The 22097-nt window shown below is 39.9% G+C and overlaps 1 protein-coding gene across 25 annotated transcripts in view; it reads right to left on the minus strand.

The window, feature by feature from the left end:
* Positions 1 to 22097, minus strand: part of EPB41L3 (erythrocyte membrane protein band 4.1 like 3) — a 213553-nt gene that overhangs the window by 153556 nt on the left and 37900 nt on the right. For 5 of the 25 annotated variants that reach the window (XM_070420630.1, XM_070420626.1, XM_070420629.1 and 2 more), the window contains exon 1: positions 10934 to 11159. The exons of 1 other annotated variant lie outside the window; for it this stretch is intronic. In XM_070420630.1, the coding sequence (XP_070276731.1) occupies positions 10934 to 10988 (55 nt within the window). In that variant the 5' untranslated portion in view covers positions 10989 to 11159. Of the gene's footprint in view, positions 1 to 10933; positions 11185 to 22097 lie in introns of those variants that run through there. 19 more of the 25 variants (XM_070420608.1, XM_070420605.1, XM_070420607.1 and 16 more) reach the window with 10 other exon arrangements.

The raw sequence follows: 22097 nt of genomic DNA on the forward strand, positions 1-22097 counted from the left end.
GTGATGATTTCATGTAATAAGTCATATAAAGAGAGTAACATGCCTGGTATATTGTAGGGACCCAATCCATGTTAACCATGGCGATGGTGATGATGGACACAATAGTGACAACAGTGATAATGAATGGCCAGCCTGTCTGTGACTGACCACTAGCACCAATCTTCTTCCTCCATGAAGGATATCCCATCCCCACACCTCAACCACTGAAGACGACAAAGCTCCACTCTACACACCATTGCTTCAGCTCCTATAAAAGGCCCCCTGATACCTTCCCTGCCCCTTCCCACCAGTTTTGTTCAGATGTTTATTGAGCACTTGCTGTGTGTCTTACTACTAACTACATTAGGGTAGCAAGAACAAAGATAAAATAGAATTGATCTTTGCTTTAGAGGGAGAAAATACGGTTGACCCTCAAACAACATGGGTTTGAACTGTACAGGTCCACTTGTAAGTGGAGTTTTTTCAATAAATATATTGGAAAATCTTTTGGAGATTTGTGACCATTTGGAAAACTTCCAGGAAAAAATGTATGATTTTTCTTAATAACATTTTCTTTCTTCTAGCTAACTTTATTGTAAGAATACAGTATACATAAAACATATCTAACTTACAAAATATGTGCTCTTGGCAAGTCTTCAAGTCTACTACTAATTAAGTTTTGGGAGAGTAGAAAGTTATACACGGATTTTAGACTCTTTGGTGGGGGAGGGGTGGTCAGCACCCCTAATCCCTGTGTTGTTCAAGGGTCAACACTAGACATGTTACTTGTTTAGTGGGAGAATTCTACCTAGAGTTCATCATAACTCTACCTAATAGGATGTTTTGTTTTTTTTTCAAATAATGCTAACATCTGTAGGGCAACTAAATTCATAATCAGAAATTTTGCCTTAAACAAACAATCACATAGTAAAATATTTATCATCTACCCTAAGAGTCTTTAAACTGGAGTATGGATACCTCTGGGGGAACACAAATTGTTTCAAAGGCGTACGCTGTCAACTAGTTTTAAGGGACTCAGTTTGTCTAGTTTTAAGATTCTCAACTTGGAGATCCTAAAACTGATCTACCTGAGAAAGTGACTGCCATCTGAGGGTCTCCTTCCTTACCTCCTATTTCAAAACCCCTTTCTCCCACTACACAATACAAAGGCAAACCAGCCCCCATGCTTAATCTATTCAGCGCATTGTTCTGGGATAATAAACCTCTAGAGCAGGGGTCGAACGACCGTTTCACAGGGGTCACCGTTTCCGATGGCCTAAGACCATCGGAAAACACAAATATAAGTACATATTTTTTTTGTGATTAATCACTATGCTTTAATTATGTTCAATTTGTAACAATGAAAATACATCCTGCATATCAGATATTTACATTACGATTCATAACAGTAGCAAAATTACAGTTATGAAGTAGCAAAGAAAATAATTTTATGGTTGGGGGTCACCACAACATGAGGAACTGTATTAAAGGGTCGCGGCATTAGGAAGGTTGAGAACCACTGCTCTAGTGGGCAAAAAGGGACTATCTAAAAGATCAACAAAGTAAATTTCTTCAGTGATTGGAAGCACTTCGCTGACTAACAAACTCTTTGCAACTCAGGTAAGTTCTAATATTTTCCTTTCTGCTAAATTGAAGAACAAATGAAGTAGCTAATAGATTATTTTAAAGATTTGGGGATATTTGCTGTAATATGGTAATCCTTCCATTTGCATCTACTTTTGTATTTCAACCATTTTGTTTGTGCTTCTATAAGAAATGGAGAAAGGGAGGAGGGAGGAAAGGGAGGGAAGGAGGGAGGAAGGAAAGGTGTTGCTGACCCATGTGTCATTTTAGCAACATAATACCCAAAGATACATGAGAAATGTAAAAGATGCTCTGCCCATCTTATTAAAAGAATGATTTCCAATAACATTTTCTTTTTATGTTTAATACTCATCATAGTTTGTAATATAGTTGTGTTGTTTAGATCAAAGTGGCTACTGCTAACAAGTACAATGATCAGTTAATGCAGAAAATAATTTTGAAAATTAGAATGTTATGGTTACATAAAATAAAAATGGTTACATAAAATAAAATAAAAACGAAGTTCACATTTCAATTTCTATACCCATTTTGTTACAGAGAATTATGAGAGTAATCAATAAAATACTCTCAAGCATAAAAATATTACATTAGGGTAATATTCTGTGGAGAAGTGGAATGAAAATACAAGTTTGAGAAAAAGAAATGATGCAAAATATCTGTAAAAGGAAAGTTGGTTCCTGTATCTGTAAAATAGATGATGACAGACAGCAAATTGCTACACTATTTAAGATACATATAAAAGAATGATGTACTTGTTTGATTGTAAAGAGTATAACATATACATGATATCTAAAATTACATGTTGTATAACCATTTAAATTTAAGGTAAAGATTTTAGATGTGATCTTAAAAATGTGCACGGGGTATATAGTTTTTCAAAGGTGTTTTAGGTAGGTACAGAGCCAAAAAGTGTGAAGACCGCTGATACTCTGTGAAATACCATCCCCTCCATACCCAGTGCTTCCCTTCTCTCTCCACTATAGGGTTTCTACCAACTCCTCTGAATGGTTTTTCAAAAAGTCAAGTATGATAGAAAGCAAAGGCTTTGTTGACATACTGAAGAATGTTTTTGAAACATTAAGTGTGAAATATGGATCTAGATTTCCCAGAGGTATAGCCACATTTGCTAGGGGGGCCCCCTCCAGGGTATACTCAAGCCCTAATTAAAATGCAAAATGTCTATGGGTATTACTGATTATTTGTCAGCAGGAGGAGAGACTACGGAAGGTGCAGTAACTTTCCCCAAGGTATCTTCCTAGCGGTATATATTCAAAACATCCACAGACTCTCTAATGCAGGAAGCATATTAAATATTTTGCTCTTAAAGAGTCCATATCTTCAGATTCCTGAACTTCCAAAGTAAGTAGCTGTTATTGAATATGTTGTGTGTGAACCACTTCTTATCAGATACTTTACGGAGCCCTGGCATAGCCCTAACATGCTTTAAATTTAAGGAATTCTACAAGAAAGTCAAGCTGAAACATTAGGAAAGGAAAACCAAGACTTTTAATCATTAAAACTTGAGGAACTATTTAAAGATCAAATTTAGTGCTTATTACAGAATCTCCTAAGGAACATTTCCATAAAGACAATTTTACAAAATGTTTCTTGATTATAATCTGTATTTGATTGGGCAATGTTTCCTTTCAACAGGACTGCATAGCATTTTAGAACAATTTTTAGTTATCTGAAGTAGAAATACTCAAAATTATACCTGTAGATATAGAAGACAATGTAAAGGAAGAAATAATGAAGCAATACAATACCAGGCCCTGCTTTGGTAATCAGAAGATTTTTAGTTAGATGGTAGTCCACTGCCTCTATATATTTTTAGCAAGTATTGGGTCCTACTGTATGAAGTTATCCAATGCTTAATATCAACCAGTCACCTTTTAATTAAGAATTGCTGCTGTGTACATGATCAATACAGCAATTAAGAGTCAGCAGGGCTCATGCACAATTAGGTTAAAAAGTTTTTGAAGTGTAATATATAAAACTAGAGGCCCAGTGCACGAATATGTGCACATTGAAAGGAAAATGATTAGAAGAAATATTTTAGAGGCTGGGGAGGGACCGAGGGAGGTTGTCTCCAGCGTGGGAGGGCTCCAGGGAGTGTATGGATCGGTGAACCCCAGCAGCAAGCTAACATACTGGTCGGAGCATCTGCCCCCTGGTGGTCAGTGCGTGTCATAGTGACTGGTTAAGCGGTCGACCCAACGGTTGACTGATAGGTCGGACACTTAGCATTATATATGTATATATATTCCTCAAATTAGGGATGCCTGCCTTGTGAGTGAGCAGCCCACTCGAGGGATGAGAGGCAGGGATGAGAAGGAGAAGCCTATTCTTGGCCTCCGTAGGGGCAAATGCATTTGCCTACACAGTTCATAACGCCCTGATGACTAACCTAAAGATGTGTATGTCCTTTACATAGAGGTGCAAACATTTCCTCCTCTTCTCTGTAAGCTTTCCAAGAACTGACAGCTTTCTGTAGCTAGCTTTCAATGCCTCAAAGAATGGTGGACATTTATCTAGTGTTTTTTATTGGAATTCATAACATATTTCCTCATGGCAACACCCTACAAATCATAGGTATAATTAAATTGTGGTGTTTTTTTCAGTTAAGTTCAGCTATACAGAACTCTCGGGTTTTTGTTACTCTAACTAGACGAACTTTGCTTAGAGCTGAGACATAGCCCTTCAACACCTGTAGTCAGTGTCATTTTCTTTTACATGTTCATCATTTATGATTCAAGCTTCCTAAAATGCATGCTAATGGGTCTTTAAAAGGAGCATCATTTTGTTGGTTGTGAGATAGTTATTATCGTTTTTATAAGGAGGCATAATATACTAGCAGTGCAGGCTGTCTAGTGGTGGATGGGGCTAACTACTGTATTGTAAAAGGCAATAGATGAGGATAAATTCTCTTATATTTTCCATATCCTCCTCTGCCTTCAGATCGTCAGCGATCACTTTTTTATTGTGTCTGTGTGCCTTCTTGTATGGTCCTTTCTCACCCTTCAAATCAAATAGTGAGATGTTATCATTGTATTTAAAGCAAGACCACAGGGGCCGTGGCTTCATCTAACTGCTCCTATGCCTAAGAAAACCGTGTTCCACATTCAAGGGCTTTGTAACATTTATTTTTGCAGTGGCATTTTCTCATTTCCTAAAATTTGGCATTTTGGAGACGAGAATCATCGAAAATTATTTAATCTGGATAGGAAAGGTGCTGCTTTTCTATATTTCAATAAGACTTTGAGTTAAATAGGCTTATAGTGTTTGGCTTGAGTACTGACCTACCATTTATTTATCATATTTGTAACATGAAAGCATGCATTTAAAATTCTAAATAAGCGGCTCACCAGCTTCTAGAAATACAAGCCACTTTTATGTAGAGAACTGTCTTGACTCACACAGGTTTTATTTCTCTGCTGTTGCCTAGCAACTGAGATGTGGCAAGAGATGTCAGAGGTTAAGGAGCAGACTGAAGTCATTATGGAAAGCAAGCCTTATCAGCATTTTCCATCTAACTTTGTACTCCTTGAAATAAAATGGGTTTCATTGTATTGAATAGTCTGTATTTTTTCTTCTCAAATGCCAAATTTTTAGAAACTTTTTTCCTTTCTGAATCTAAGTCCAGTACACATGGAGAATTTTAATTATGTACATGGCTGTGAGATGGACTTTTCTATTACGCAAGCACACTTTAAAGGTTAAAGTGAGAAACTGGCATTCTGAAGTCATACACTGAGTGAAAAGTGGTTGTGAACATATTTGAAAGCATTCCAAGGGTTATCAGAAATGCACATTGGCTCTAAATGTCCTCTCTTTGAACCATTAGTTCATGTTGAATACAATTCCATTTTCAAATACACTGGCTTCCTTATTCAAAAATTATCCTTTTAGAGACAGGAATGCAAAATGTTCTATAGGTTTGCTTGTCTCTGTTCTGAAATGAGAAGGAATATTATCAAAATGTTAGCATCTCCTCTGGAGTTTATTTTTTCAGCCTATTCTGTACCACATGCTAGGTCCCTAAGGATTCATAACTCACAGATAACTAAACACATTTCGGCATGATGCATTGTAAGACTTCCTTTCCAATGAGCATAGCACAATATGTTTCAACGCCATTTCATTTCTAGGCAGTGTAAAGGTCCCATGACTTCTAGCCCAAATTTTTAAGTTTTCCAAATGAAAGGTTTAAAGGTAAGGCCACCAGAGTTAGAATCACAGCCCATGTTGGTTTGAAGTGGATCCAGAATTCTTTTTGGAGGAATGTTTTTATCCCTGCTTGTAGGTCCTTCCTCATTTCATCTCCGAGCGAAGCCTCTGTTGTCATCCATTCAGATTGAGTCTTGAAATTTCATTAGAGAGCCCTAACCGGTTTGGCTCAGTGGATAGAGCATCAGCCTGTGGACTGAAGGGTCCCAGGTTCGATTCCAGTCAAGGGCATGTACCTTGGTTGCGGGCACATCCCCAGTAGGGGGTGTGCAAGAGGCAGCTGATCGATGTTTCTCTCTCATCGATGTTCCTAACCCTCTATCCCTCTCCCTTTCTCTCTGTAAAAAATCAATAAAATATATTTTTTAAAAAAAATTTCATTAGAGAAAATTAACTCTATCCTCCCTGGAGTTAACACCGAACTCCCAGGTGTAGTCAGAGATTATAAACCAAGATTCTGTGGTGAATAATTCTTATCCATAGCCCAGTTGGGAGAAATATATTCATGAATATAGTTGCCTGAAGAATATGGGGACTGCCTATTCCCCTAAATCTCCTGAATTTTACTTTTGGACAGACTATGTGTTTGGAATCATTGGCCTTTTAGAACTGCTTCAGTTAGGACTCTGCAGCATGTAAATGAGCGCATATTGATGAGGGTATAACAAATAACCATATGAGTCTCACTATTTCTTTCATAGGGTGCAGCTGAAGTCACTGTCCTTTACATTATCCTTTTTGCTTCCTCAGAAGAAACTCGTTTTAGGTTTCAGTATTAGAAGAACTTGGGTCTTTATCTTACAGATATTTCAAATCTGTCACTGACCATGTCTTCCTTTTCATTTTCACTCCTAGGAACTGAAGAGCCAAATCTGTAACCTACATCTGTCAACTGCACAGGCATTAAGGTGTGCATCTATCACACTCATCTTGCCTTTGTTTTACCGTTTCCTTTCCATTTATTCTTTAAAATATATTTTTTTTCATTGAGAGAGAGAAAGAGAGAGAGAGAGAGAGAGAGAGAGAGAGAGAGACATTGATGTGAGAGCAAAACATTGATTGGCTGCCTCTTGCACAGCCCCTACCAGGGATAGAATTCACAACCTGGGCATGTGCCCTGACTGGGAACTGAACTGGCAACCCCCGGTGCACAGGACAATGCCCAACCAACTGAGCCACATTGGCCTGTATATTCTTTTAACCTTGACTTCTTCAACCATTTATTCTATTTGATCACTGTGCTTTAGAGCAATGCAGGATATGTTTTAAAAATTAACAACAAAAAGGTAGTTGCATGGAAGATACACAGATAATCCTCTTATTCTTGTTTCTAGCCCTCCACTTAGTGAGTGAAGGGCACCCCATGCCGTCCTCCACTATTGCTGCTGTGTGTTCTGATGTCCAGAGGTGGTGGAAGTTCAGAGTAACAGGGGTTGGTGGAGTTGGGAGGGCATAAGAGAGGGAAGGATAGAAATCTCACTCTTTGGCAGCAAGGAATTAAAAGTAAGTTTCTTGGCTCCAGGGTCACTTCTAAGGAAACTCAAGAAAATGCCAGTCAGGAACTTCTTGCATTAAATCCAAAGGTGACATTTAAAATCCTGACACATCCAATTTGTATAACATAAGAATGTCATCTCCACAATACATATTGATGAAGTAGTTTTGGTCATATTACTACACAATTACTATATCACCATTTGTCCCCCACACAGATGCAATTCTAAACATCCCAAATCTGTTAACTATATTTTCTAACCCACAAGTAAGAGAGAATCTTCATTAAAAAAACAAAACAAAACAAAAAAACACATGAGGAATGTAGAAAAGTTACATTGGCTAAATAAATGTTTCTAAAGTTTTTATATATCTTCAATAAATAGGATTTGAATATTTAATTTTAATAACTATAGGGAGGAAATAGAACTGGATTTTCAGAAGCCCCTGAGGCTAGGGATATGGCATGGATATCCTAAGTAGCTGATATTTGCCCATATTGTATACAAAATTGGTGAAAAGAAATTTTATGTTAGATTGCTTAGAAGCTTATATGCACACATTGGTGCAAAGACTAGTAACCACCTCAATATTTCACATTACCCTAGCCATTTCCTATGTTCCTTTTCTAATTGTGCACCCACCAGGACCCTCCTCCCATGAAGGAAACAAACCTCAAGAGAATTTGTATTATAATTATTATTCATATAATACTTAAAATAAAAAAATAGCTACTTTTGCTTTTTAAAAACTAAGATGCTGTTAAACAAACCAGGTAAAGAATTACCTAATTTCAATCAGTGACAAGTGGAATATAAAGCTAATGCAGGTCCTTTGAAAGTATTGCCTATTATATATACTTTTTAATAACACTAATAATATTTGCATGTTAAAATTATGTCTGTTAACAGGGTATCCTTCACAACTAATACAAAGTTGAAATTTCCTCTCACTACTTATTCTTTAATTATGTGATTTACTCTAATTCTCTAACCATGACACAAGAATGTACCATGGACATGAACTTCATATGAGAATCAGTTTTGGAAAAAATGTAATCTACCAATATGTTGAATGTATTGCACTGTGGTTAAAAATATCCTAATATGACCCCTCTGTCATTTCAGAGTCAATATATCCAGAATTTAGAATGCTTGCCCTTCCCACACAGCTGCTCCTCGTAAGTAATCCTCTTCTGCCCAAACAAAACCCCAACCAAAAACGACTATGTATTTCACCTCGAAAACAACTTGTGATTTCTTCATTCCTTACCTCTCACCTGTTTATTCTTCCCGCTGACTGTCTGTTACATCTGTCACTTCCTTTTTCATTCTCATACTGATATCTGAGATTTGGGCTAGATTGTCTCTCAAGTCTCCTGGGCTCCAGTCTCTCCCCAACTGCTCCACTCTGTGCTCCACTCTGCTGAAATCTTTTCACCCATTGTTTTTAATGTCACTGTAATTGTTCAATAGCCTACAATAGCTCTTTTGCAGAAAAGAGTCACCATAGTCGGCCTGAGACACTGCCCTTAGAAAGCCCTGCTGGCAAAGTTGGCTCTTGGCTCACGTTGGGGAACTTAGATTTCAGGCGAGTTCCCCCCGCTCCCCAACTGATAAGGGTGGCTACGGTGCCCAAACTGTCGTACCAACAATGTGGTTCATGCTGAACACCTGCTATCCTTCTGGGAGTCTGGAATTTTGATACCAGGCAGATGATGTCTGTGTGACCAGCCACCAATAAAATACCTGCGCTCTGAGTCCCTAATAAGCTTCCCAGGTAGACAACATGTTATATGCGTCATCACAGTTTAGTGCTGGGAGAAATGAGCACATCCTGTGTGATGACACTGGGAAAAGACCCTTGAGAGCTTGCGCCCAGGTTTCCCAAGACTTTGCCCGTGTGCCTTTGCCCTTGGCTGATTTTGCGTTGTATCCTTTTGCTGTAATAAATCTTAGCCCTGAGTACAACTGCATGCAGAATCCTGTGAGTCCAACAAACCACCACATCTGGGACCCCTGACACGACTCTATGGCCTAGGACATCATTTCTACCCTCGCTTGTCCAACTTGTAAAGCCGTCATAATCTGCCCTTACTATGACCTCTCTAGGTAGTTCTGCTGGAGTCAAATGTGTGCCCACTACTTGTTAGACCGCCACAGGTGCAGCAGGGATGGCAATTTGAAGGAGAAGTTCTTGGCTTGGGTGGAGGGACCTGGTTCCTGTTCTTTGTTCCCTCTCTTCTGCTATTTCCCATTCATTTCTGAGCAATGCACAGCCTCTCCAGGTCTTTATATCCTTATGTATAACATGTGAATAAAACTACAGGTACAAATAATATCCAGGTTCAAGGTTTCGGTTTTCTGTACATATAATTTCTTACTAATTTCCAACTAATAGGTATATTCTATCGGAGTTCATTGTAAAGCAAAACAACTCTGCTAAGGGAGGCCTATTTTCTCTGTAACTGCCATTATGAAAAGTCATTTTTGTGTAGTTCTGCAAAAATTTCTGGATTCACTGAAAAAAAATTGTGAGAAATATTTCAGAATTAGATATTTAAAGGGAAATATAATATACTACAAAGATAGGAATAGGAATAATACTCAAAATATCACATGAGAATCTCCCTATAATAGTATTGTTTTTGAAAGTCACTGTCATAAGAGAAAATAATTAAGAGAAATGAGCAACCCAGTAGTGGGCAGCAAGGGGTTGCATTTCTGTTCAGCCAGAGCCCCGTATCTCTCAGGATGAGGCAGGCGACACAGGAAACTGCCCTTTCTGAACCATGAAGAAGCCCCTTTGTCAAAAACATAACAGGATCAAAAGGTTCAACAGGAGCCCACAGAAAATCCTCTGAGTTACAGCGTCTGTATACAGACCTTGCTAATTAGTCATTTGAAATTCATTTTCCCAATGATCGGTAAAGGCCTACAAAAGCCACTGAGGGGCCATCCAGAAGATTCTCCTGCCTAAAATAGGTTCCTAGGCTTGGTTTATGGGTAACTCCATCCCTTCGAGGTCTAGGTATTACCCAGGTTTTAATGAAGTTGTTTTTACAATTACTTACAAAGTAAATTGAAATTATATTTCACTATTCTTCTGTGTAATTCTTAGCACAATGGAAAACAAATTACAATTTGTGAATTACAAAGCCTAAGCCTAAGTACGTGACATTTTTGTCTTTGGAGAGCATTCACACATTTCTCTTAACTACTCCTTACATTGAAATTGCCATCGCCACTAAAAGCTGCTTCCAAAGTCTACGCATGTGTCCTTAGAGCAAAGGATCTCTGACAAATTGATCTGACTGGTGTGTACTGAGAAGGACACAGGGAAAGGTGAGGTGACATTGAAGCTAAACTCCATCTGTTATCAATTCCAGATTCCCCCATAAAAACTGAAACGCAGAGCTTTTAAACCAGAGAAAAACTAGAGAACAATTAGCATAGCATGAATGAACAAACATTTTAAGAGACATCATGCACGAAAGAATCATTTGCACATTTCCCTGGCTGAATTTACATGTGGCCTTGCTTGAATATTTATCAAAATCAGAGTCATAATCACTAAAAATGGCCCCTTTCCTAAGTATACATTCATGTTAGGAATAGAAAAAATTTACCTCCAAATCCTAAGAGGGACTTTGAGCACAGATAGAGACAGATGAAGGATGGCATGCTGCAGTGCAGCAGGCTCACAGAGCAGGGAGCACGGCCATTCCAGCTTCCCTTCCTCAGGAATATGCTCAGTGCAACACAGAAAGATCCAGGGTGGCAGAAGCAATCGTTGTCACTATTGCATCCAGATATTCTTCTTGAATTCAACACTCAAAGACAAACCAGGAACAGGAAGTAATAGCTGCACAGCATTTCACAGTGTCCTTCAGCTTCTTCTCCTAATATTTTTCCTGGTTCCCAGGGTATCTCTTCTGCATGACTGTGCAAAACTCGCAAAAGTGCTGTGGAAGTAGCTTCCAGCAGCAGGCAAACAGAAAGCTGAAAGTGTCACAGGTATTGGAAATTGTATGGAATTTTCAGTTTAATCATGTATATGGATTTTTTTTAATCCTTAGTTTTTCCAATTGCTATATTTTTAAAAATATGTTTTTATTGATTTCATAGAGGAAAGGAGGGAAAGAGCGAGATAGAAACATCAATGATGAAAGAGAATCATTGACCGGCTGCCTCCTGCATGCCCCCTATTGGGGATTGAGCCACAACCCAGGCAGGTGCCCTGATTGGGAATCAAACCGTGACCTCCTGGCTCCCAAGTCGATGCTCAACCATGGAGCCACATTGGTCGGGCCCAATTGCCATATTAACACACACTTCAAATATCTTCAGAAAGGGCCATTGAGATCAATGTAATAATTATATTGATCCCCCTCCCTTCATTTTGCCAAGGACTCCACTGAAGCTCTTGCCTTCCCCTTTCTTTTTCTATATTTCCTCCAAGGGAGCCTGAGTTCATTTGACTTGCTACAAGCCCACACTGGCTACACCAATAAGCAGAGAGTCTTCACTAAGTGAACGGGGTAATTCTACCAAAGCCAGTCCACTGAAAGGAAGCTCCGGAGGGAGTGGGGTTAACTCTGTTAGTAGGGAGCTAGAACTAACATTTTCTGATGGTCTATTATGCAATTTGCCAATATTTACAGTATCCTATGTAAACATTCATTTAATCCTAAAATCAACCTTATGAACATTGTATTATCATCCCCATGTTTACAGCTGCAGAAATGATCCCCAAATGATCAAGTACGTTGCCAAATATCCATTTCCCAACATCTCCTGGAAACCAATAAGGAAATCACAAATAACAGAAAAGTTACCAAAAGACATGAATATACATTTCATGGCAGAACAAACATAATGCCAATCAGAATGAGAAGAGGTGTTCAGCATCATAGTCAGAGAAATGCAAATTAATTAAACCCCAATGAGATAACCATTTTATGCACATTCAATGAGCAAAAAATGAAAAAGTCTAACAATTCCAACTGTCGAAAGACTGTGGATACACAATCCAATGAGAGTGAAAATGGGGGCAATCAACTGTGGAAAACAATTTGGTACTGTCTCCTAAAGTTGAACATTCACACATCCTACAATCCAGCAATTCCATTCCTGCCCAGGGGAAATTCTTGCACATGTGCATGAAGAATTATGTTTAACAATGCCAAAACAACTCTCCCCATAACAGGAAAACCCTGAAAACATGCAAATGGCCATGAACAAGGGAGTGTATAAATAAACTACAGTATGTTTTACACATTAGAATATTAAACAATAGGAAAAAATAAATGTAATATAGCATATCACAATATAGATGAACCTTCCCAATAAAAAATTAGTCTCAAATAATTATATGCGACATTCTGTCCTTTTTAGAAAGTTAAAAACAATTTTAATGAAGTTTCCTTTTCAGAATACTTATGAGTGCTATAAGTTTGCATATAAAGAAATGTAAAGGAATAACAAACAGGGGACTCAGGATGGAGGTCAGTGTTGGTGGAGACTGGATGAAATGATGGAATAGCCCAATGGTTAGATTAACTTTACTGTCAATATGCTAGCTTTTGTTTGAGAGTTGGTCTCATATATGCATACTGCATTATTTAAAATGTCTAACTAATAACCAAATAAATAAAGAAAAAGATAACACTGATGAGAGTTATCCTTACCCAAAGATTAAGTAGCCCAGTTTTGTGTATGTGAGGTTCTAAAAACATACAAAAAGGCAAGAAAAACAACAACAAATAAACAAAATCTGGGCCCAAATCAGATCAATCAGGCTCTGAAGCTCATACTGCCAACAGGGTGGGCCACTCTTCTGTTCTCAGCTAGAGACGAACAAAAAAGGCAAGTGACTCCCATTCACTCACGATGGTGACTTGAGCTTGTGTATGGGTCATAACCAGAACTGATCAGCTGGCTTTTTCCAGGTAGTGTAGAAAGGCACGAAAGATATTACCAGCCTCATAGATACCTCTGGGCAACACACTGACTGGCCTAGGCTAGAATCCTGGACCCACTGCATCACTGGAGGGGAATGCCCCACTCTCACAGCATCAGTTTCCTCAGGATGCGGGATTAGTGATGACAATAAAGGTGATGTTCATCATGACTAATACCTTTAGTTGCTTAGAAGGCAGAACATCACCGCCACTTTTCATATGCACCTCTCTACAATCTCTGAGGCATGAATTATTATTTCCAATAAGATTAAGTGATTGAAAAAAAAAGAGGTTAAGAAATTTCCTCAAAGTCACACAATTATGATGAAAGAGTCTTTTTTTTTTTCTTTCTTTTTTCCCCTCCTCAGGCTTTTATTATAAAGAAGGTTCCATTTTGAGCATCCTGGCCACCCATCCGGCCCAGGCCCGGCACTGGCTGGGCCTGCTGCAGGGGGCTCAGGTCAGCCAGGACCACATGTGACAGGAACAGAATGGGGGATTTTCTTAGGGTGGCGAGGGGGGCTGTGCCAGGTCTGCCCGTCCTCTGGAACAGTCATTTCCAGTGTTGTGTTGGGAGCCCCTTGGTCCCCTCCCAGGTCCTCTGCATAAGCAGCAGCTATTCACAGTTTTCTCCAATTTGATTGCCCAAGTTTTTAACAGATAAGATACACAAATGTACAAATACAGACATGTGTATAGAAACAAACACCCATGTATGAATAGATACATATGCATAGGTATACATATATAGTCATGTGTATAGATACACATACGTGTGCAAATATACATGTGCACACACATGTATGGACACATATGTACAGGCATATAAATGAAGACACACTATATACACATGTACAGACATATACATGTATAGACACACATCCATATTCACGTATGCATAGCTACACACTCATGCACAAATATGTAGAGACAAACTGCAACACACAAAATGTTGCCTACTTTTTCCAATATTACTCAGTTTATTACCTAGTGGCCCTGGTGCATGGATTCATGCACACTGAAAGGAAGTGGGGCCGCGCTCCCTAGTCTCTGGTTCAGGGGTGCATCACCCAAGAACCGTCGCTGTGAAGTCACTGCAGCTTGGCAGCTCCTGCATTGAGCATCTGACCCCTGGTGGTCAGTGCACGTCATATGTACCGGCCAATTGGACAGTCGGACGGTCGGATGGTCACTTAGCCTTTTATATATATAGATTGTTAAAAACTTCCTGCTCCCTCTCCCTTCTGCACGTATCACATAGAATTGGCCATGTGAGGAACAACTCAACTTAAATGAATGAAATAATTCCTTTGGATCACCTGGGCCCCTGATTTTCATCCTGGGCTCCTTGTCATAACCACTGCGTTTTCGGCACATGCTTGTCTGCATGCCCTGCCTCCACATTAGCAGGCACCTGAGCTTCTGGTTGTACCTTACTCTCTGCTCCTCTGAAGGGTGAGGCCCAAATCTATGATTTCAGATTCCGAGTAAACTGAGTGAAAGCTAATTAGTCACTATTTGTAACCAGGTCTCTCTAAATTTGGAAAAATCCATCAAGCCTTTTTGGTGTGACACAACCACCTGGACAAAAATTTAATTTCATTTATATTGATATATAGCAGATGGAGTCTGGAATATATCAATATTGCCCAAGTTTTTAACAGATAAGATACACAAATGTACAAATGTAACCAGTGCATAATGAATGGCAGCAATTATTATTATAAAAATAAGACTCACTATTATCATTTCTTAAGTAGAATTTAGTTTCCTACATTTGGTTCCTCTATCTTATTTTGGGAGCTTTTTAGTTTTGGGGGTTTACTCTTACAGTGACTAAATATAAAGTTCTCCCGTGAATTCAGTTACAAGTACATTCTTTCCAATTGAATTTTAAGAGGCTACCAACTCCAGAGAATAATGGAAGAATAAACAGCGCCGGACTGGTGTTGACTCAATAGTTGAGCATCGATTTATGCACCAGGGGTTCGCAGGTTTGATTCCCAGTTGGAGCGCATGCGGGGGGCGTGCGGGAGGCAGCTAATCGATGTTGATGTTTCTCTCTCATCAATGTTTCTCTCTCTGCTTCTCTTTTCCTCTCTCTCTCAAATCAATAAAAACATAAAAAAAGAGTAAATAGTTACTACAATTTTCAGTATTTTCTGTTGATGTAAACAAATGAGGTCATATAAGAGTTGGCAGTGGGATATAGAAATGTAAAAATTCCCCCCAAAACAACAACAAACAAATAAACAAACAAACAACCTTTACAGGCACTCTCCCTCCAGGGAGCACGCCCATGTCATTCCCTTTCCCCCTCTTCTTCCTCCACTGGTACATATCCCCTGACCTCCAAGAGACCCCATGAGACTTGTAAACAGGGGAGCAATGGGCAGGGGCAGCTCATCCTGGGTTGACCCCCTGAACCTGTCTTCAAGGCCCCTTTGCTCTTACTTCCCAGTGATTCAAGGCAGCCCAGCCAGGGCTCCCCTGTTGCTTTTATACCCTTCCTTGCTTCATTGTCCTAAATATATTGACTGAGGTCAATAAATTCTTTCTTTCTTTTTTTAAACATATATTATTATTATTATTTTTTATTTCAGAGAGGAAGGGAGAGGGAGGGAGAGATAGAAACATCAATGATGAGAGAGAATCATTGATTGGCTGCCTTCTAGTCAAGCCCGCAACCCAGGCATGTGCCCTTGACTAGAATTGAACCTGGGACCCTTCAGTCACAGGCTGAAGCTCTATCCACTGAGCCAAATCAGCTACGGCAAATTCTTGCTTTCTTTAAAAACAAACAAACAAAAACAAACAACCATAAAAAAATAACCCCAAACCTGTACAAACTCTGAATCTCTAAAATACATGAGAACCAGGTATATTTACCGCTAGCAGAAAAATAAATGGCACCCCCATTTCTCTCCACCCCCTGCCAACACTCCATGATTTACCTCTGTGACATTTATCAAATGTCACTCAAGTCTTCAAAACACAAAAATGTAACTTTCTCAAAGACTAAGATGTGGTTTCACCTATGGCTTTTATATGACAGACAGAAAAGGAAAAGAAAAAGAATCCACACTTGGAACGAGTTTTACATCAAACCAGAAAATTTTGTTTTATGATGTCTTCCTAGAAAGTCTCCCCCAGCAATTTCACGTCCAAAGGGTTGGCTCTCAGATCAAATGCCTAAGGTAGTGGGGCTCCATAGTCACTACAAGTTGCTCACACATCAGAGGAAATGCAACGAGTCTGTAATATAAAACCACGCTACACACAGCGCTCAGTGCAGAAGAGACAGAGACCAACGTTGCTGGAACAACTTCACAGACGCTTCATCCCTCAAAGAGTTGAAAACAGGTAAAGGAAAACAGGGCGGGGAGGACAGAAATCTGGCAGCTGCCTCAGGCTGGTTAGAGATCTGTGATTTCAATATATATTTCCACAGAGAACGGAATCACATCTGGAGCCTACAATTTAATTTCTCCCAACATGAAACAGATGCTTACTTTTAAAATGCTAAACAGTGTATGTTTAAGTATATTCTAGAGCTAATGTTTCCTAAATATGACAAGTGCAACTTGTTGTTTTTCCGCAAGGACCCAAATGGTTTCAACGTAGAGACTATTAGTGCTGGAAAGGACCACAGGAATGAGCTCTTGCAGCCCCATTGTAGGAGGGAAGACACCGAGTCGCAGATAGCTGGCTGAGGGGCTTGGATTCTGCACAAAGAGTTGGTGACTGAGCTGGATGTACGGCCTAAGTGGTAGTTTTCTCTTTAAACATTTTAACTTCATAACAATGTAAATGTCCCAGGGAATGAGAGGAGCTATCATGAAAGCCTAAGTGCAAACTGAAAGCACTTCCCAGGGCCCTAGCTGGGTGGCTCACTGAAAGGTTGCTGTTCAATTCCCGGTCTGGGCACATACCAGTGTTTCAGGTTTGATCCCTGGTTGGGGTGCCTACAGGAGCTACCGAGGGATGTTTCTCTCTCTCATCCATGTTTGTTCTCTCTCTCTCTCTTTCTTTCTTTCTCTTTCTCTCTCTCTCTCTCTCTCTCTCTCTCTCTCTCTCTCTCTAATACTAAATAAAACAAAAGCACTTTCTGGGGATCCCTAAGGGATGAGATTGTCAGCACCCCCGCCACCTTCTCCGGAACAGGAGCAGAGCAGTAGGAAGGAAGGTGGCAGATATTGTTGGGTCACTAAGAATACCATGCCAGTAACACGCTCTCCCTACTCCAGAAAAAAGCTGGTGAACAGAGAAGAGAAAACCTGGAAAGGATTCTGGAATTCCTGAGATTAGGCAGAGAGAGAAGTCAGGGATATAATATTTTTTTAATATGCTTTTATTGATTTCAGAGAGGAACGCAGAGAGAGAGAATAGACACATTAATGATGAGAGAGAATCATTGATCGGCTGCCTCCGGCATGCCCCCTGTTGGGGATTGAGCCCACAACCCAGGCCTGTGCCCTGACTGGGAATCGAATCATGACTTCCTGGTTCATGGGTCAACACTCAGCCACTCAACACGGGCTGGGCAGGGACATTATATTTTTTACTTTGAGTAAATACTGTTTAACTCCCAGGCAGGGTGGCTGAGACCAACAGGTCATATGTCCATTGTAGAAAACACACAGTCACAGTTCTGACCATGTGCCAGGCAAGGTACCCCACACACATTAGCTCTTCTCAGCCTCCACCAGCCTCACAAGACAGGCCTTTGTCTGCCCTAACGGAGGGCATTAATGAAGCCAGTGACGCTGTGGCAGAATCATCATATTATTTTTTTAATTTTTAAAATTTTATTGTTGAAAGTATTACATATGTCCCCATCCCCCACCCCCACCCCCGCGCCCCCCGCCCCATTGACCTCTCCCAGCCTGTTCCTGTCCCCCAGCCCAGGCCTTTATCCCCCAATTATCTGTGTTTGGGGGATATGCATAGGAGTTCTTTGGTTGCTCTCTTACCACCCCCCCCCCCCCCCCCCTGCCTTCTCTCTGAGGTTTTACGGTCTGTTCGATGCTTCTGTGTCAGAGTCATCATTTTACTCCAGGTCTGCAAAGCATCCAAGGAGAGCCCCTGGGCCCCCGCATGACCTGTTTACTCCAGTCACCATCTGAACAGGTCATCAAAAACCAACAGACACTTCCCTTCTTTTGCATTTTCAGAATATTATCTGGATACAGTTGACTACCAGGGGGAAAAGTTTACTTCAAGAAAATTATGTCACATGCAACTCCTTATTTCCTCATTTCTAACATGTACTTTTCTCTGAACATTTCAACAGTTCTGAAATCAGGATGTGAAACCGATTCATATATTTAATGTGATAGGGTTTTCTCCCTGAAAAGCTGTTATTAAATTGATGGGATAATCATACAGCATCTGAGAATTGAAGTGCTGTGCTATTTTTTACAGATGATAAATGCCTTTGAAATTTCAGATTAACTCTTCAAGGGATATGATTCTAGAAAAGAATTCTTAAATGCTTCCCCAACATGTTTCTGACCTGGACCATGCCTTTGGGCTCTCTCTCCATAGTGCCACTCGATATGGGGGTACGGCAAAAAATGGCAAAGAGCAGGGGCCTTTATTTCCTGGATTCAGTTTCTGAGGACCATCTGCTATCCGTCAGATCCACAATTCCTGGAATGGCTCGGCTGCAATAGAACATCATCCCACTAGACAGGTGTAATCTGAAAGCACTCACTATGTGGTGTGAGGTGTATTTTGTTGTCATGGTGTTGAGTTCAACATTAGCAGATCATACTAATGTTACTGGGGAGACTTTAACTTAAATATTTGGTTCATTTCATACTTTTACAAAGCTACTGAAGGTCTCTGTGTCCTCTTTTCCTCAGCTGTAAAGTGAAATTAATAGCACCTACAGCATATAGCCATTGTAAGGATTGTTACCTGTGAACAAAAGTTACTGCAGGCTTCTTTGTGAAATAAAATGAAGCATAAAGAACAGAGAGAAAGATAAAAAGGTTATGGCACATAATAGGTGTCCAATAAACATTAGTTACCTTCTCTGAGTAATAGTTTATGCTTCTTCCTATCACAAAGAAATTTCACTGCGCTGATCAATAAACAGGTATCAAAGTATTTCATTAGCTTCAAAGTGAAATCTGTAGCAAATTAAAACCAAAGGCATCCAGCTTCAAAGAGAAGGCTGACTTGAATTGAAAAGGGAATATACAATACTAAGTCCAGCCTGAGACAATGACTCAGAAAACTGGCCTGCAGGACTGTGTGGCTCTCACTGCTCAGTCAATGGGTGCCTTGTGTAGAGGAGAGTGTGGTTTCCCAAAAATTAATAGAATGACCCTTGTACCCCTTCAGGAATTGTGCGATACTTTTCAAGAAAGAAGACGCACAAACTGAAATTAAAAAGAAAAGGAGAAATAAATAAATATGCTAGGTGAAGTGGATATGTTTTAGTTTTTGTTCTTTTTGAGTTCTTATCATGTTGCCCGATTGCAGTCTGCAGTTGTAAAGTACAAGAAGGGGATGCTGCGCATTAGCTGTGATGAAACTATTGCCAATATGAGATCCTGTCTATGTGTTTCTGCTACTCAAATAATATAGAAAGATCTTAAACATGTGTCTTGAAACTAGTAATGCAAGTACAGATCTATTTAAAACATAAATGATTCTAAAAAAATAAAATAAAATAAAATAAAGGTAAATGATTCTATTGTACACTGCCCTACTGAATGTGTTTACCAACATTGATCTCCTCAAAGGGAACACCAGAATTCTATCTTGCTAATTTACTCTCCATGAGGTACCCAGATCCATTTTCTACCTTACTGTGCTCAGTACTAGGGATTTGGGGGAAGGTCTACCTCTGTGAACCACATCACTCAGGCTGCCTGACCCTCTGACTTGGGTTGGCTTTGGTCATCGGGACTGAAGACGTGCAGGAGAGAGAGGAGAGGGTATTTCCCCAAGCTCCTTCCTGCCTAGAGGCCATGCCTCTGCAGATGGCCCCAGGACAGTTCTTGCTATATGATCTCTGCCCTCTATGTCAGCTCGCAGGGGGCTCTGTTAACCCCGTTTGCTACCCTCACCATTTCAGACTAAGGGTGGTAAAGGCTTCCCACCATTCTGGTCCTCAACACCCCTGTTGACTTCTGTAAACTCCCTGCGTTACATTCTCCAGAACTCACAGCCCAGTGCGCCTCCTGCTGCCTGTGCGGATCCTGACTGATACGCTCACAGATCAAGCTAACAGATGCTAAAACTTGTTCCTTTACTTCAGTAATTCAGGTAGAGCAAAAGTCTATATTTTGGCATGTGCCATTGTTAAGTCATTTATTTGACCAAGCCACACTAGACAGAGAAGTTGAAAGATTCATACATCACATATGATAAATAAGTAGTCTACATATTTTTAAAGTATCAATGGATTGTATTGCATTGAGTTTTTCTGTGTGTGGTACTGTTTAAGATAAGTAGGATTTCCTGAAGGGTATTTAAGTTATTTTCAAAGATAAGCATTTGGCAGCTTGGTTACTCAGTGTGCTCCGTGAAGCATGACAACATGACACATTTACAGGCAGGTACTAAAAAAGCAGTCAGTATTCGAAGTCTTCGTGTCCCAGGTTATTACAGGAATCAGTTTTTAATCTGTTCAGAACCCTCACAATTCTTTCGCCCTTTACCTGCACAAAAAGCAGCAGCAAGGCCTTAACTCATTAAAATAACCTGAGTAAAGATGAATAAATTACATATTTTGGCTTAGAACATTTTAAAAATTCATTAAAATAGGTTTTACTATATCTCTTGGAAATAAAAATTTTACCTATATAAGTCATTATCCCTGTCTTAAATTGATTAGCAAGGAGAGTAACACGCAACTCTGAGAACTAGAAATAATCAGGAAGAAGCAGGGGAAGGGAGAAATTAATCAAATGACTTTGGGCTTTCTAATCTGAAAAGGACCATCTTGGGAAAATGCACTAGCAGCATAGATCAGGAACACCCATAATATTCCTTCTTTCCCTTCTGCTCTGTTCCCTAACAGACATCCACAGAAATGTCCATGGGATGTGAAAGTAACCATCTAAAGCTTAAAAGGACCATGGAGAGAGGGAAAGTGGGAGAGGAGGGGGGGTGGAGGGAGAGAGGGAGGGAGGGAAGGAGAGAGAGAGAGAGAGAGAGAGAGAGAGAGAGAGAGAGAGAGAGAATTTTAATTCTGGAGAGAAGCTAGAGTTTGTTTGAGTCTTATAATCTACTAGAGGCCCGGTGCAAGAAAATTCATGCACATGGGGGGTCCCTCAGCCCAGCCTGTGCCCTCTCACAGGGGGATGCCCACCTGCTGGCTTAGGCCTGCTCCCCAAGAACAGATGATCTAAAAGACATAATCATATCCTTGGGTAAGGATTTTTTAAAAGATAATGGTTGCATGAAAATTCACTGCTGGCGGGGCTAAGGAGACTGGGTGCCACCATCTTGTGGCTGTGGGTGCTGCCATCTTGTGAGGGCATGAAGGTCAATTAGCATATTACCTCTTTATTATATAGGATTAATGGCTTTAATTTAATGCAATAAAATAATTCTGTATGACAATGAAAATGAGAACTAAGATGAAAATCAAACAGCTACAGTTATCACAATAATTTCCCCCACATGGTAAATATAAGCCGATTAGAAATATCTGCTTCCATCCCTTAAGATAATACCTAACCTCAACTTGTCAAGGGTAAAATGCAGTTCACACAAAGGAACACTAAAATAACACACTTTACAACAATAGTCAGCCTCACAGACAATGAAGGCCACAAACACTGAGACACATATAAAGTGCCATCTCACA

This window comes from Myotis yumanensis, unplaced genomic scaffold (assembly GCF_028538775.1).
Source record: "Myotis yumanensis isolate MYYU_CA2020_CCGP unplaced genomic scaffold, mMyoYum1.0.hap1 SCAF_7, whole genome shotgun sequence".
In the NCBI taxonomy this organism is placed as follows: Eukaryota; Metazoa; Chordata; class Mammalia; order Chiroptera; family Vespertilionidae; genus Myotis; species Myotis yumanensis.